The 14,989-nt window shown below is 40.7% G+C and overlaps 3 protein-coding genes across 3 annotated transcripts; 2 read left to right on the forward strand and 1 right to left on the reverse strand.

Moving 5' to 3' along the window:
• Positions 1–4: 4 nt before the first annotated feature.
• Positions 5–6,713, forward strand: LOC103722566 (uncharacterized). The gene is made up of 9 exons (XM_008813169.6): positions 5–268; positions 365–605; positions 828–977; positions 2,676–2,733; positions 2,832–2,924; positions 3,191–3,289; positions 5,615–5,706; positions 5,963–6,022; positions 6,122–6,713. Exons 1-9 carry the CDS (start codon positions 105–107, stop codon positions 6,395–6,397), a joined length of 1,233 nt encoding a protein of 410 aa, XP_008811391.4. The 5' UTR covers positions 5–104; the 3' UTR covers positions 6,398–6,713.
• A 1,068-nt stretch (positions 6,714–7,781) lies between these two features.
• LOC149752747 (peroxidase 60-like) lies at positions 7,782–8,180 on the reverse strand. The gene has a single exon (XM_089925721.1). It carries the CDS (start codon positions 8,178–8,180, stop codon positions 7,782–7,784), a length of 399 nt encoding a protein of 132 aa, XP_089781847.1.
• Positions 8,181–8,694: 514 nt separating this feature from the next.
• Positions 8,695–11,145, forward strand: LOC103722577 (pentatricopeptide repeat-containing protein At3g12770). Its single transcript, XM_008813181.5, has one exon. It carries the CDS (start codon positions 8,822–8,824, stop codon positions 11,009–11,011), a length of 2,190 nt encoding a protein of 729 aa, XP_008811403.4. The 5' UTR covers positions 8,695–8,821; the 3' UTR covers positions 11,012–11,145.
• Positions 11,146–14,989: the final 3,844 nt, after the last annotated feature.

Genomic DNA, 14,989 nt, shown 5'->3' on the forward strand with positions numbered 1-14,989 from the left:
AGACCCCAACGGTCAGCGCTACCGCCCTCGAGGTTTTGCGAGGGCTCTCTCCTCATCCGCCGAGCTAAACGAAGAGCTCCGTGAGAAAAAGAAAAAAAAAAAAAATGGCGATGTGGAGGGCCAAATCGTCCGTCCTTCTCCCCCTTCGTTCCTCCCTCTCCTCCGCCTTCCTCCCCCTCCCCGAAGCCCTCCTATCCCCTCCCCTCCTTCTCTTCCTCCGCCGCTACCGCGGCGGCCGCCAGCACCGTGACGACTTCCCCGCCTCCAGGTAGCGAACTCCAAACCCTAGCCTTTCGGTTCCTCCTTACTATGTTTTCCTACTCTTTTGATCTGGTGACTAGTGGGTTGTTCGGGGTTGGGGTAGGTACGAGCAGCCGCCGACGAACTGGGGCATCCGCATCGTGCCGGAGAAGAAGGCCTACATCATCGAACGGTTTGGAAAGTACCTGAAGACTCTCGATTCGGGCATTCATCTCCTCGTCCCTTTCGTCGACCGGATTGCCTACGTCCACTCCCTCAAAGAGGAGGCTATCCCCATTCCCGACCAGTCCGCCATCACCAAGGACAACGTCAGCATCCTCATCGATGGTGTGCTCTATGTCAAGGTATCCAATTATCTTTGGCTGGGCATTTTCTCTAATTATTATTGCTCAAAAATGCTACCATTTCATGAGTTTACGTGATTATGTTGACGTGCTTCTTGATTTTGTATGAGGCTCTTTGTATCCCTCTCAAGAACAGCAATCTTTGATTATTTCATATGTATTTGATAATGGGTTTCTCTTAATTTTTGTGTTTCTTTTTTTTTTTTTTTGCAATTTTTTCAGATTGTGGACCCAATCCTTGCTTCGTATGGTGTGGAGAATCCAATATTTGCCGTGATCCAGTTGGCACAGACAACGATGAGAAGCGAGCTGGGGAAGATTACTCTGGACAAGACATTTGTGGAGAGGGACACACTCAATGAGAACATTGTGGTATGATATTCTTCTTAGCATTCTTTGCAGGTTCTATTCTTGCTCCCTAAATTCTGATTTTGTGTCAGTGGTTGCTGGAAATTATAGTGCTTGTTAGGAGACAATAACTTCTCCTCCTCTTCCTCCTTCTTCTTCTTCTTTGGAATTTTCCTCTATACTTGCTGCAATTTCTATGTTTGGGATGATAATTTTGAAGAACATAAAATTTCTTGCTTTCTCCTCATAGACACTAAGAAATCAAAACTCATATATGCACGTGCATGTGCACTATTACATCAAGATATATGTACTTCGATTCCGAGATTTTTGAAGTGTCAACTTGGCTCGTATACATTGAAGTACATGGAGTGCTGATTAAATGTTTCTAAATCCTAGGATGTTTATATATAGATGAATGGCAGATTAGGGAAATATTATGCTTGATAATAGATGCAAGGCCCCTCAAACTTGTGTCATCACTAATGATGCACTCGCAACTTGCTAAGGATCAGTGTTGCTCTACGCGGGCATATCCTTTGAACTATCAATGTATTTTGCTAGCATGTCAGCCAGTTGTACAATCACTTGAATTCCATTTGCACTACTCTAGCATGATATCTTAATTGTCCCTTCTCATCTTGTTAGCGTAAAGGATTGCATGAAATTGTTGCTTGAGGTAAATGAGCATGTGTTCCATTAACAAGATGTGACCTGGTGCTTGCATTTCAATGATTACACAAATATTACGTACGATTATCATGACTTCTCATAATCAAGCATAACTGCAATAAGTTTTCTGAGATTGTCCAAAAATACACTGCGGGAAGTTATGAACTACTATAGTTACAGGAAGACGATAAACAAAGGCTAGGCCAGAATGTTCGTTCAGCTCTACATAGTAAAGAGCGGAAGGAAATTATAGTGCTACTATTAAGGACTCACAAAATCTATTCCAGGGCTGTTTATGTCTATTTGGATTCATTTTGTTTCATCCAATAAAAAGTTACTATTTAGGCATCTTTGTTCCTTTAAAATGCCGTCATAAGAACGTATTAGAGACTTGTCTACTGCATTTGTCTGACACAGCTTTTATTGATTGCTATTATTGTATTTTTGTCTTGATTAATTTGGTTGTAAGCCTAGATGGCAGTAAGATCTTCACTGTCAAAATTATAAGGCCCATTTTGGTTTTAAGAATTGAGTACTCCAGGCTTTATAGCTCATCATTTCATACCCTGGAGAAAAAGTGGCCTTATCTGGTTTTTGCAACATTTTGGCGAAGCATGTACTTGTTATACTTGCATTGTGAAGTTAATATTTTTGTGCTTTTGGAAGATGGAATTGGTAATTAATATCAATAATTATGTTCCCTCTAAGGTTTTAGAAGAAGTTATAAACTGATGGTATAACTAGCTTGATAATAACCTTCAATCTAGATCCCCCCTTCTATCTATCTCTCTCTCTAATATGGTTCTTCCTTTCATTTGTTTTAAAAATTTGATATAATTTTTTGTGTTATTTTAATTATCTCATTATCATATTTTATTATCATTCCTCCATCCTGCTGCTAACGGTGTAGAGACTTGGACCGGCAGGTTTAGGACGTTGATTAGGATGGTTTTTTAGCCATGGATGCATGGTAGAAAGCATGCTATTGCTACTATTTTATTTTTTTCTGTTGGATTCATATCCAGTTTAGTGAAATTTTCTTATTAACAGAGAGCAATTAATGAGGCTGCAACCAATTGGGGTCTTAAGTGTCTGCGATATGAAATAAGTAAGTCTATGAACTATGATCTATTTTTGTCATTGAGATCTGCCATCTGTTAAAGGTCGTTTTGATCATTTTTCACTTTTTTCCTAATCTTTATGCAGGGGATATATCTCCTCCACCTGGAGTGAAGGCAGCTATGGAGATGCAAGCTGAAGCAGAAAGAAGAAAACGTGCTCAAGTTCTCGAATCTGAAGGTTTATTTTTTCTTTTTCTTTTTTTTGAAATTAATAGGTTCTTGTGCTTATCCTTGCTATATACTATAACTGATATATTTCATCAGGAAAGATTTTCGTCAATATGCCATATAACATAGCATGAAATGTTGACATTGGATACTGTAGACTGTCATATGCAGCTACATGTTGCATTTTACAAAGAGGCGCTTTTAATTGGTTCTTTCATCCAGCCTTCTGTGATAATAGAAATACAAAATTTGAGAAGTTCTGTTTAATGTGAACAGGACAAAGACAAGCAAACATCAACATTGCTGATGGAAAGAAAAGTTCTGTGATATTGGCATCAGAAGCTGCAATGATGGATCAGGTGAATAGGGCTAAAGGTATGTTATTCTATTTTATTATAGGTTGTTAGCTTTAGCTTATCTTCTTTCTGGAATTGTATCTGGTAATCATTGCAAACCCCTACTTATGATCAATTTTGCCATAAATTTTCTACTCTCTTTTTGACTGGAAAGGCTTCACTGGATCTTTTGAACTTGCTTCTATGAACATTTGATTAATTGGATTCTTTTGATACTTCTTGCAAACATTTTCAAGATGGCATTTCAGATGACTCATTCCTCCTTTAGTACTACCACTTAATACTTTTTAATAATGTTTGCACTTAGCTATTGATCTATTAGAATTTTTTTCCTCATCAAAGTGATTTCATACCCAAGATTTTTTTTTAGAACTTTTGTCAAAATTATTTTCAGTACTATCTTCATTTCTATCATCCACATCCCTAATATCTTCAACAGTCTCATTTTCACCCATTTTAGAATGAGACATTAGTAAAAACAATCTGCCCAAATAAAAACATAAATTACAAAAAAAAATCACAAAAATATTAAAAAGTTCAAAGAAATTTGAGATTCATGATATTGTATGATAGAAAGGTTTTATTTAAGGATCTCTTTCATAACAATCCATTTTGACCAATATCAGATAAGGGATCTGTGTCTTTATTCAAGTGCTTTTTTATTTATCTTCTACAAATATCAGTTAAATGTTTCCGATACAAAGATAAGACGACAGAAATATAGTTAATTGAGAATGCGGCAAATACTGCAATACGTTCAAAGATATTGTGTAAATATATGGTCCAATCAATACATAAGACCAATTGAATGTAAATTGAGAAAACAGTGTTATCCATTCTTTAATGCCTAGCACTGTCTATGGCGTTGGTCATTTAATTTAGTCATTTAGGCTCAATCTAAGTCTTGAAGAAAACAGCATTCTCTTGCAAGTTTGGGTGTGTGGAATACAGATCTGCCTCAGTTTTACTCATAGTCTTCTATACAAATTAAGAATCAGCAGATAAATTTGATCATGGTGATAACAAATTTAATCAACTAAAACTACTCCATGCTAATCACTATTAAAAATCTGGAAAGGCATATCATTGAAACACTATTAGATAAGTATCACAGTGTTCTCTTTTAATATATCATTGAAACAAGTCTTTTTGTATAAAGTAGCATTTACCAGTCAATTATTATGGTATTGAACACATCTTTATAGAGTAACATATTTAATTTCTCTTTTTAATATCATGGAACTTATATATCACCCCCCCCCCCCCCCCCCCCAATCCTTTCTAGCAAAAATTCTGTAGCCTCCAAAATGCAGTTTCAAACAGTAGAAGAATTTCCTTTTATGCAATGTAAATATCTCCATCTCCTAGAAGGACTTCCAAAAGTACCCAGCCTCAACTAGGTCCATGCAAGATTACTTGAAGCCATAGAGTTTTGGTACTGAGGCAAAGCATGGAACCACAGCTTTCATTTTTCAACTTCCTCAGAACAGCAAAACAGTATGTACCTATTATCTTCACGTGTTAACTTGAAATGCCAAAAGCCTCTTAAGTGATCTATTAATCATGTTGCACTGCTCGCTATTAAGATTACTTGAAGCCATAGAGTTTTGGTACTGAGGCAAAGCATGGAACCACAGCTTTCAGTTTTCAACTTCCTCAGAACAGCAAAACAGTATGTACCTATTATCTTCATGTGTTAACTTGGAATGCCAAAAGCCTCATAAGTGATCCATTAATCATGTTGCACTGCTCGCTATTAAGTTAGGTTCTACTGCTTTTCCATGGCACATTTTTATCTATTATTATCTATACAATATCATGTCTTCACTCTAGCACCAATATTCATGTAATAAAAAAACTCAATCACTAAGATTGGCATCGTAACACCTCCTTTGTTCATCTTGGCATTGATATGCACGACATGGTGCATGAGAGTTATATATCAAATAGTTGTGGCTGGGTTTGTTAATCCTTTCAATGTCAATTTAGTCATATCATTTGCCCGTCTGCTTTTGATATCCTGGAAAAGTTACATAGTGACTACTGTGATATTGCTTGTATGTTTCTGTGCTTCTTTTGCACTTGCAAGGATTTATGCTGGTCGTAGGTGTACATTTAGGGAACTTTATTGTCATTTTAAACACGTTGCTTCTGGTGCATGCATGTAACTCTTTTTTACCCTTTTTTCCCTACCTTCTCATTGAAATTCATTCCTAGTTGTTCATGTATAATTGTCTATAACTCTGCTCTGAATGTAGAATGTAAAATTCTTCTAGAAGTAGAAAACATGAGCTAAAAGCTTGTGCAAAGTCCACTCTGACGGATTTTATTGCTAATATATCAGGAGAAGCTGAAGCTATCCTTGCTAGATCACGGGCAACTGCAGAAGGGCTTAAGGTGTTATCAGAGGCTGTGAAAGCAGAGGGAGGTGCTCAGGTAAGATTTCCTTCCACTTGGTTGCTTGTTTCCTATTATTATGTTTGTCTCACCATGAAAAATCAATTACTGGTTTCTCAGTGCCTTCATGTTGTATAATCTGAAAAATATAGGAAGCACCAACTACATCACCATATAGACCTTTTCAGAGATATTGCATGCCCAGATTTTGACATAAATGTCTATCTGGAAAAGTACTTTTTTTCTCCTGTTTATCCTGGCTCTGAAAGACTGCTACCTTTTTCCCCACTTACAGGCAGCAAGTCTAAAAATTGCTGAACAATACATACAAGCATTTGGCCGCATAGCCAAGGAGGTAAAGCAATGAACATATGATATCCAGTTAAAAGCTTTAAAGCGTGCTTACTGCTGATCTCTATATCCTTCTTCTCCTTCTCATTGTTTGTTATTGCAGGGAACCACTCTGCTGCTTCCTAGCACTGCTGATAACCCTTCTGCCATGGTAGCTCAGGCTCTGACAATATACCAAAAACTCAACAGTGACAGTTATAATGCTTCCCCTGGGGAGAGCCCCCAAACAGAAGCCACAGATGGAAGTAAAACTGATAGCCATACAAGGCCGGCTGAGGTGGGAACTCCCTCTTCAGGCACAACAGATGTCCCTAATCCTACTGCTGATCCAAGTGAAAGAGTGTTCTCTCTCCAAAGCCCACCAAAGGGACTGAGTTAGTTGTTGGCTTTGCCTCCAACTTATGAGGAAAAAGATCGGCCACTCAATTTTGGAAGCGCATGATACGAGGCTTGTTAGTTTGTAATTTTTTTGAAACTGTTAATTTACAATTTAATTGTTTTGAGAAGACCTTGAACCCTTTTTAACATTTTTTGATATATTCCGGTGAAGAAGATTAAGACATTGATTTGGGAAGTCCTAGGTTTGTGCGGTTGTGCCACAGATTTGAGCAGTTGATATTCAGATGATACCAGAATTAACAATTTCATATAAGAAGAGGAGGGGCAAATAATAATATTTTTTGGAATTTATATCATGTTGTCTATGTTGGTCCAGCCTATTTCACCAAATCCTTGTCTTCAAGTGGAAACCAAAATGGTGGATGATGTAAATTTTTTAAGATTCTGCACCATGAGTTTCCTGTTTCTTCGTTGAAGCTGTGTGGTGTTGGTCAAGAATATTATGAGCTCGCAATTTAGGTTTTGAAAGTTTCTGCTAATTCTACTGCTGTGGGTGCTAGGGATTTGTGAGGGTGATCAGAGTAAGAGCCACAAGGATGGTTTGTGTTAAAAAAAAATTTAGTTATCATGACTGGGTTAAGGGTATAAGCTTAGTTGATTATCTCATGGGGTCAATGAGTTGACGTGTGTTTCTAAAAAATTGATGAACTATGTAGTGATTGATTTATTCCTTGACTGATTTATTCCTTGACCTCTCTTTGGTGGAGCCAAAATTTCCTTCAAAACATTTGTGCCTTATTTTTAACTTGATCTTGCAATCAAGCAAAATCTTTGAAACTTGTATTCGATATAATTACAATGGATCCAAATGATCAAACAACAACTAGAAATAAATCTATTGGAGTAGAAGAAATTTAGTGCTTCTGGGTATTTGGTATTGTAGCAAACTATGACCTCACACAATGCAAGCATATCGAGAATATCGTGTACTTCTTGCTGCATTTTTAGTAATCATCGAGATTGGCCTACCCAAATAAAAAAAAGTTTGTGCCATGGCATTTTGATGCATGTTGTGAACATACGATTCAATCTAGTTTACAAAAGAAGGAACCCTGAAATGCTGGAGACCAAGTGAACATGGAGCAAATACTAGAGACCAGACAGAGTAATCATCCATCAAATGCGAATACACAGAAAACAACCATTAAATGAGCACAGGATTTCATTGCTTTGATGTTGAAAAGTATCACAAAAACTGGGCAGCATCACTTTGTTGAATACAGTTTCCCTTACAACTAAAATGATTGCTTCAAGGTTATATTCCATAAGAACATAATTTGTGAGTTGTGACGAAAGATGTTCCAACTCAAACAAAAAATTTAATGGTTAAAATTATATAAATTAAAAGATGTTGATCAGATGATTCATGGGGTGTTCGTGGCTTTGGCAAGATTTTCATATTTCTCTTGGGAGCCGGTGAGGGCCCCAATTGCACCACGCATCTTGATCGTAGCATTATGGAATTGGGTGGGGGAGTTGGAGCGAGAAGCCAAGGATGCAATGATGTTCTTGGCCAAGCCTTGATCAATTGCAAGAATGCCTCTGTTCATGGTGATCTGTTTGTAATAACTATTGTCTATATTTGAACTTAATGGTTTCTGATCAAGATCGACTGCATTATCCACCATTGCATTCTGAGGGCACCTTGGGATCCATGGTTGGATCAGGGTGACCTGTTCCAATGAAGTTGTGGCCAATTGGAGATGAATAACCACTATGTAACTCCCAGCACTATGGTGGCCGCCTACAAAAACATAAGCCATCGCTATTTTAGTTGTGTTACAAGGAATTCTTTGTTCTTTTGTGATTCCACTCTCATTATCAGGGGCCCTCATTCATCAAAGATTGAACAGAAACAAAACTTTAAATTTTATTGCGCTTCAATTGCGCATCCTGTGACTTCGTATATATTCCTTGCATTTGTGTGAAATATTATGCTTCTAATTCATTACCAAAATCAGAGAATATTAATCAGAAAAAGCCAATTACCCATCGAGGATGGTAAAAAAATCAGAGACACAAAATAAGAGACAATAGAACAAGTTTTTTGTTTTTTCGTTGCTTTTGCTTCTTTTTCTTTTGTTATCTTTATAGGGATAAAGCTGGTCTATTCTCCCCTCCTCCTTATCCAGACTTATCCAGACTAAGATTAAGACTTGGTTTCTGGTTTTTATTTAATAATATTATTAAAGGGGTGTTAAAGATGGGAAGCAAAGGAGTTAAAAAGTTGTTCTTTAGGTAAAGGTGGATATATTAGATTAATTGAGAGCTTTCCATCAAATATTGCTTCCTCTCACGTGTATCGCAGGTGCACCACCCTCCCCATTTTAAAGCACTAGCGTACCGTTAGAAACAATAACGGCGCTCGATTTAAAAATTTCCCTTCCTTCGCCATGCGCGCGGGATGGTGCCAGCCGTCCCCGCCCTCCGGCGAGCCCTCATCTCCCTTCCCCGAACCCCACCATCGCCGCCACCGTCGTCCCCGCCGCGGCAAATCCTCCGCCTCCACTCCTTTTCTCCGACCCCCCACGAAGAGCCCTGCGATCCTCAAAACTCCTCCGCCACCCTCCTCCGCCGCGCCGCCGCCCTCCTCAACTCCGCCGCCCAGCCGTCTCACCTCTCACAAATCCACGCCATTCTCCTCTCCTCCGGCATCCTTCGCTGCTCCCCCTCCCTCGCCGCCAAGCTCTTCCTCTCCGCTGCTGACCTCGGCCTCATCCACCAAGCGCGCCACCTGCTCGACGAAATCCCCGGCCCATCCGTCCCCCTCTGGAACGCGGCCATCCGCCTCCACTCCCGACACGGAGCCTTCGTGGACGCTCTCCTTATCTACGACAAAATGCTTCACCAGGGAGTGGTCCCCGATGGCCTTACCCTGCCCCCTGTCCTCAAGGCCTGTGGCGGTCTCCCCACCCCTACCGTTGGCCGTGCTGTCCATGCCCACATCCTCCGGCGGGGCTTTGAGACTGACCTCTTTGTCCAGAACGGGCTTGTTGCCATGTATGCCAAGTCCGGCTGGATTCCCTGTGCCCGTGCTGTCTTTGATAGGCTAAGTGATCGAAATGTGGTCTCCTGGACTTCCATAATCTCAGGTTGTGCCCAGAATGGCTTCCCTCTTGAAGCCCTTCAGATTTTTGCCAGAATGCAGTCGTCCTCTGATGTCAGACCAGATTTCATTGCAATTGTCAGTGTTCTGAAGGCCTATATGGACATCGAGGACTTGGACCAGGGGTCATCTGTTCATGGACTGGTAATCAAGCTTGGACTTGATGATGAGCCAGATTTGGTCATTACTCTCACTGCAATGTATGCAAAGTGTGGGCAAGTCCATACTGCGAGATCTTTGTTCGATCAGGTCCCATCACCTGCTCTGATTCTGTGGAATGCGATGATCTCAGGATATGCTAAGAATGGTTTTGCCAGTGAGGCTGTCGAGCTATTCCGTGAAATGATTGCAAGACATACGAAACCTGACTCAGTTACAATACGCTCGGCAATCTTAGCTTGTGCACAGCTGGGCTCACTTGAGGTTGGGAAGTGGATTGAGGACTACACTGGTCATAGTCCATTCAAAGATGACATCTTTGTCAAGACATCCCTTATCGACATGTATGCCAAGTGTGGAAGCATTGCCCGTGCACATCGGGTATTTGAATGCATTTCCAATAAGGATGTGGTTGTTTGGAGTGCTATAATCATGGGTTATGGATTGCATGGTCGTGGGCGAGAAGCTATTCATCTATTTGAAGAGATGAAGTGCGCCGGGGTTAGACCAAATGATGTCACTTTTGTAGGAGTCTTATCAGCATGCAATCATGCAGGCTTAGTAGATGAGGGTTGGAAGTATTTCTGCTCAATGAGAGATTACGGGATTGAGCCGCGGCATCAGCACTATGCTTGTGTTGTGGATCTTCTTGCCCGTGCTGGGCATCTTGAGAAAGCTTATGAGTTCGTCAGGAGCATGCCAATGGAACCTGAGGTAACCGTTTGGGGGGCATTATTGAATGCATGCAAGATTTATGGTCATGTGGGATTAGGACAGTATGCTGCTGAACAGATATTTGCTTTAGAGCCTTTGAATGCAGGACACTATATTCAGCTTTCAAACATTTATGCCTCAGCTGGCATGTGGAGTGATGTCGCAAAGGTGCGGGTTTTGATGAAGGAGAAGGGAGTGACCAAGGCTATAGGGTGTAGTTTGATCGAGATAAATGGCAAGCTTCACTCCTTCCGAGTTGGAGATAAATTGCATCCAAGATCTAAGGAGATTTTTGAGATGCTATCTGAGTTGGAGAGAAAGCTGAAGAAGTCTGGATTTGTTCCACATATGGGCTCTGTCTTGCATGACTTGAGCATGGAAGAGAAGGAAGAATCCTTGTGTAATCACAGTGAGAGAATAGCCATTGCTTTTGGGCTGATCAGTACTGCTCCTGGAACAACCCTCAGGATTATGAAGAACCTTCGTGCCTGTGTAAACTGCCATTCTGCCACAAAACTTATATCTAAGCTTGTGGGAAGAGAAATAGTGGTCAGGGATATAAATCGATTTCATCACTTCAAGGATGGTCTTTGCTCGTGTGGCGATTACTGGTGAAAGGCCAAAGATCTCATTCTCAGCTATACTAGCTACCAGGTATTTCTCAATTCTTTAACATATTATAATTCCTAGAACTTATTGGTTCAAAATTAATACTATGGAAAATATCAGCTGAATACAGAAGTATTAAAGACCGTATTTTGAAAATCCACTGCAGTTAGATTCTAGTCTTGCCTCACTTGGGTCCGGGGGGGGGGGGGGGGGGGGGGGTGGCGGAATTCAGAGACTAGAACTCAAAGAAGGCATCTCAACCATTGCTTCTTCCCTTCTAGGAGAAAGCCAGGCCAAGATTTTTCCAAACTGTAGCAACCTAAAGGAGTAACTTAAGCCATACACGAAATCCAGAACATGAGGAATATACTTACTAGAAAGGGAACATGGAATACTATATTATCTAAGATAGATAATATAGTTTGAAAAATTAAGATTTTCACATGGAATACTCCATATGGTTGACAAAAGAGCTAATTTTCAACTCAAATTAATAAACTTCTGACTGAATCTGCTTCTTTTTTAAATACTTTTAGATCCTAATTGATCTATACGATTGCCTACAACCTCAAAATCAGTCCAACATGCGAACCTAAGATTTTTACCTCGAATCTCCAAATTACTCGGGGTCGAAATCTTGAGGAATGACACCACTCAAAATTCAAATCCCTGACCCTTCTCAGGAACTAGGGGGTTATGCTTCTTCCATCTTAATAAACTTTTATACCAACACTTTGACAAGATGTATTCTCCACCAAAAGAGAAAGAAAGAAATAAATTGAAAATATTAAGATATTTTATAAAAATATTATATTCTTCAATCAGTCCTCCAAACCTTGGGAATTGAAGCGCCCAAAGTCCCAGTCAAATAGTCAATTGATTTTTTTTTTTTGTAAGATTTTCACATAATCTGCAACATCTGAAAGAAACGGTACTAACTATAGCTTTGAACTCACATGGACTGGGAGTTCAGGGCTAGGAGAGGGACTGCAGTCATGCTTCTTCTAGCAGTTGATAGGATGAGATGAGGGGTGAGGACAAATTGAGTGATCCAGGGTAGAAAGGACTATTTGAGACTACTTGGAAGAGAAGCTAGCAGATCATTATGAGTTATGGTAAAACATTAGTGGATGATTCCAGAATGTTAATTTAAAACTCAGACAAGGCCAGTTACCTTTTACGTTCAAGGTATTGGGATAGGATGGTGAAATTAGAACTCCGAGCCATGCGGCCATGAGTTGGGAGGAGATTGTGGTAAGGTAGTCTTGGGGTAGGGAGGGAGAGGGAGAGGGAGAGGGAGAGAGAGAGAGAGAGTATATATTTTAGGTTAAATTTAATGATCTTAGTGCTTTTATGTATAGTGTAGCCTAGGTTAATATTTTGACTGGACAATTCTAGAATATATTATCTACCAATACCTTGATAGCATAACACCATAAGTCATGCCTATTGCATGACTTGAAGGTTAAAGTAGTTCAAAAATTCTCGCATATCATTGCATGGATTTTTTTTTCTTTTTGCTTTGAACAACGCAGAGGTAATATGTCACTACCAAAGTTTGAATTCCTGAACCTCCTTGAAAATTAAATTCTTAAAAAAACTTATTTAGGACTTGTTTAGTTGCACGCAGATTTTTCGAAAGCTCAATAACAAATTTATTGTAAGAGAAACTTTATGAAAAACGGGAAAAAATATGCACCTTCTTTTTTTTATAAAACTCGACTTTTGTATTTATGATTAATTTGACAAGTTTTACGAAATAGATTTTACCAAACTTATTCATTTCAGTTTTTGTAATAATGCGATAAAATAGTCCGTGGAAGTAGTTGTCATTGTTTAACCAAAATTTGTTGAGAAACCCCCATACATATACCTTGAGATTCCGATAATTAAGTACATTAGAGGCTGTGGCAACACCCACTCCACCAAGCTTTCACTAGTTGAACGCTAAACCCGCGAGTTTGGAACCATTCAATGTCCCTCACCATGTAACATCTGCATAGTTTAGCTCCACAAGAAGAGGTCTTCACTCCTTACCGCCCCCATATAAAAGTAGAAACATATATCTATCCTTAGTCTCCCCTCTACTATCGCCTCCACCCTATTCCTCACCACCTTTTCTCTCCCTTGAGCCATTGAAGCTTCTCATCATCCTCTATCTCCCTCTCCTCCTCTTTCTTCACCATACCGCCTCCTCTGTGGATCAATAATGCTCAAATCATGCGAAGAAGTCTGCGGGACTGTAACAGGCAGAATGGCGGCCGGTGGCTATCATTATTGTGTTAATACACTCAAGTTAGAAAGAAAGAGCAAGTCTACCGACGACCTTCATGGCCTCGCAACCCTTGCAACGAGGCTTGCCATCTCCCATGCCATAAGCACCGTGTGAGAAATTGAGGAGCTAGTGGACTTGGAGTCTGATCCTAAGATAAAGGAGAGATACAACTCTTGTTTGGATACCTACAATAATGCCATCGACCAGCTCCAGGACGCATTGGACAACTTGATCTCCAAGCTCTATTTTGAGGGGATGTTATTGCTTAAGTCCGCTCTTAAAGGGATGGAGACGTGCAAGGAAGCATTCAAGGATGCTGAGACCTTACCATTAATGATGGAGGACTAGGGCTACCAAAGGTTGGAGAATATGTCATACCTCATTACTACCTCTATAGAGGGATTATTTTTTTTCTTTGGTTTTTCTCGTCGTTGGCTTTTATGATTTTTGTTGATGCACAAATTCTGCTCGACCATGGTCTCATGATTTGGAGGCATGGAGATGTAGATCAATACCCTTGGTCCACTATGGTGGAAGACGAAGTGCTAATCTGCCATGGAGAGTTGCGGATCTACACATAAAGAAAAGAGAGACCCACCGAGGTGGCTCTGACCAGGCCTCCTTCGATGCTTAAGTTAGGCATGGCTTGGGAATAATAGAGAGAAATAGCAAGAGAATAAAAGTATCAAAGAAGAGTAATCTTTTGAGTGTCTGGCCTGGATTGCTCGGCCTAGCAGCATGGGGTTGGCCTGGAGTACTCGATATGGGAGTTCGGCCTGAAGTGCTTGGTATGGGAGCTTGGTTTAGAGTGTTCGATCTAGAGTGCTTGGCCTAGAAGCTTGGCCTGGGAGCTCGATCTAGAGTGTTTAGCTTAAAAACTCGGCCTAGAGTGTCTGGTATGGGAATTCGATCCAAAGTACTCAGCTTGGAAGCTCGGCTTGGAGTGCCTGGTATGGTAATTCGATCCGAAGTACTCAGCTGGAGTGCTCAACATAAGCTTAGTTTGAGGTGTTTGGTATGGGAGTTTGGCTTGAAGAGCTTGATATGGGAACTCGGTCTGGAGTGTTTTGCCTAAAAGCTCGGCTTGGGAACTCGACCTGAAGTGTATGTCGTGGAAGCTCAGTCTGAAGTTCTCCGCATGAAAGCTCGGCTTGGGAGCTCAACTTCGAGTGCTCGGCCTGGGGGCTCTATTTGGTAGCTCAGTTTGGAGAGCTCGACCTAGAAGCTTGTCTTGGAGAGCTTGGCCTAGAAACTTGGCCTAAAAGCTTTGGCTAAAAGCTCGACCTGGAAGCTTGGCTTGGGAACTCGACCTAGAGATGCCCGGCCTGGGAGCTCATGTCTTGGATGGCATGGAAGGGCAGCCTTCAAGGACTTATATTCCGGTCTCCAAGGACTCGGATCACGTATGCACAATGCTCGAATCTTAGATGGCATGGAAGGGTAGCCTCCAAGGACGTGCATCTCGTCTGGAGTAGAGACAATGTGAGAGGATGGCCGTGGAAAAGGAGTTGGGCATGGAGGCAGCCATGAAAGCTTGGGAGCCTTTCCGTGGGAGCCATAAGAGCTTGAGAGCCTCTTCTTGGAAGCTTTTCACCATCTGTGCTTTGGAGCCTCTCGTTGTTCCTCTGTCCTCTTTTGGAGTCCTTTGATCTTGTTTATATAGAGGTGGGAACATGAATCCATTACGATTTGGAAGCGAAAATCAAAGG

Source organism: Phoenix dactylifera, chromosome 10, assembly GCF_051530095.1.
Source record: "Phoenix dactylifera cultivar Ajwa chromosome 10, Ajwa_hap1_PhDact_Kaust_v1.1, whole genome shotgun sequence".
NCBI classification, from domain to species: Eukaryota; Viridiplantae; Streptophyta; class Magnoliopsida; order Arecales; family Arecaceae; genus Phoenix; species Phoenix dactylifera.

Bases quoted from the DNA above. Each gene is read 5' to 3' on its own strand.
- LOC103722566 (XM_008813169.6), top strand. From the start codon at position 105: ATGGCGATGTGGAGGGCCAAATCGTCCGTCCTTCTCCCCCTTCGTTCC. The intron at 269-364 runs GTAGCGAACTCC...GGGTTGGGGTAG, and splicing joins GACGACTTCCCCGCCTCCAG to GTACGAGCAGCCGCCGACGA. The intron at 2,925-3,190 runs GTTTATTTTTTC...TAATGTGAACAG, and splicing joins TCAAGTTCTCGAATCTGAAG to GACAAAGACAAGCAAACATC.
- LOC149752747 (XM_089925721.1), bottom strand. From the start codon at position 8,180: ATGGCTTATGTTTTTGTAGGCGGCCACCATAGTGCTGGGAGTTACATA.
- LOC103722577 (XM_008813181.5), top strand. From the start codon at position 8,822: ATGGTGCCAGCCGTCCCCGCCCTCCGGCGAGCCCTCATCTCCCTTCCC.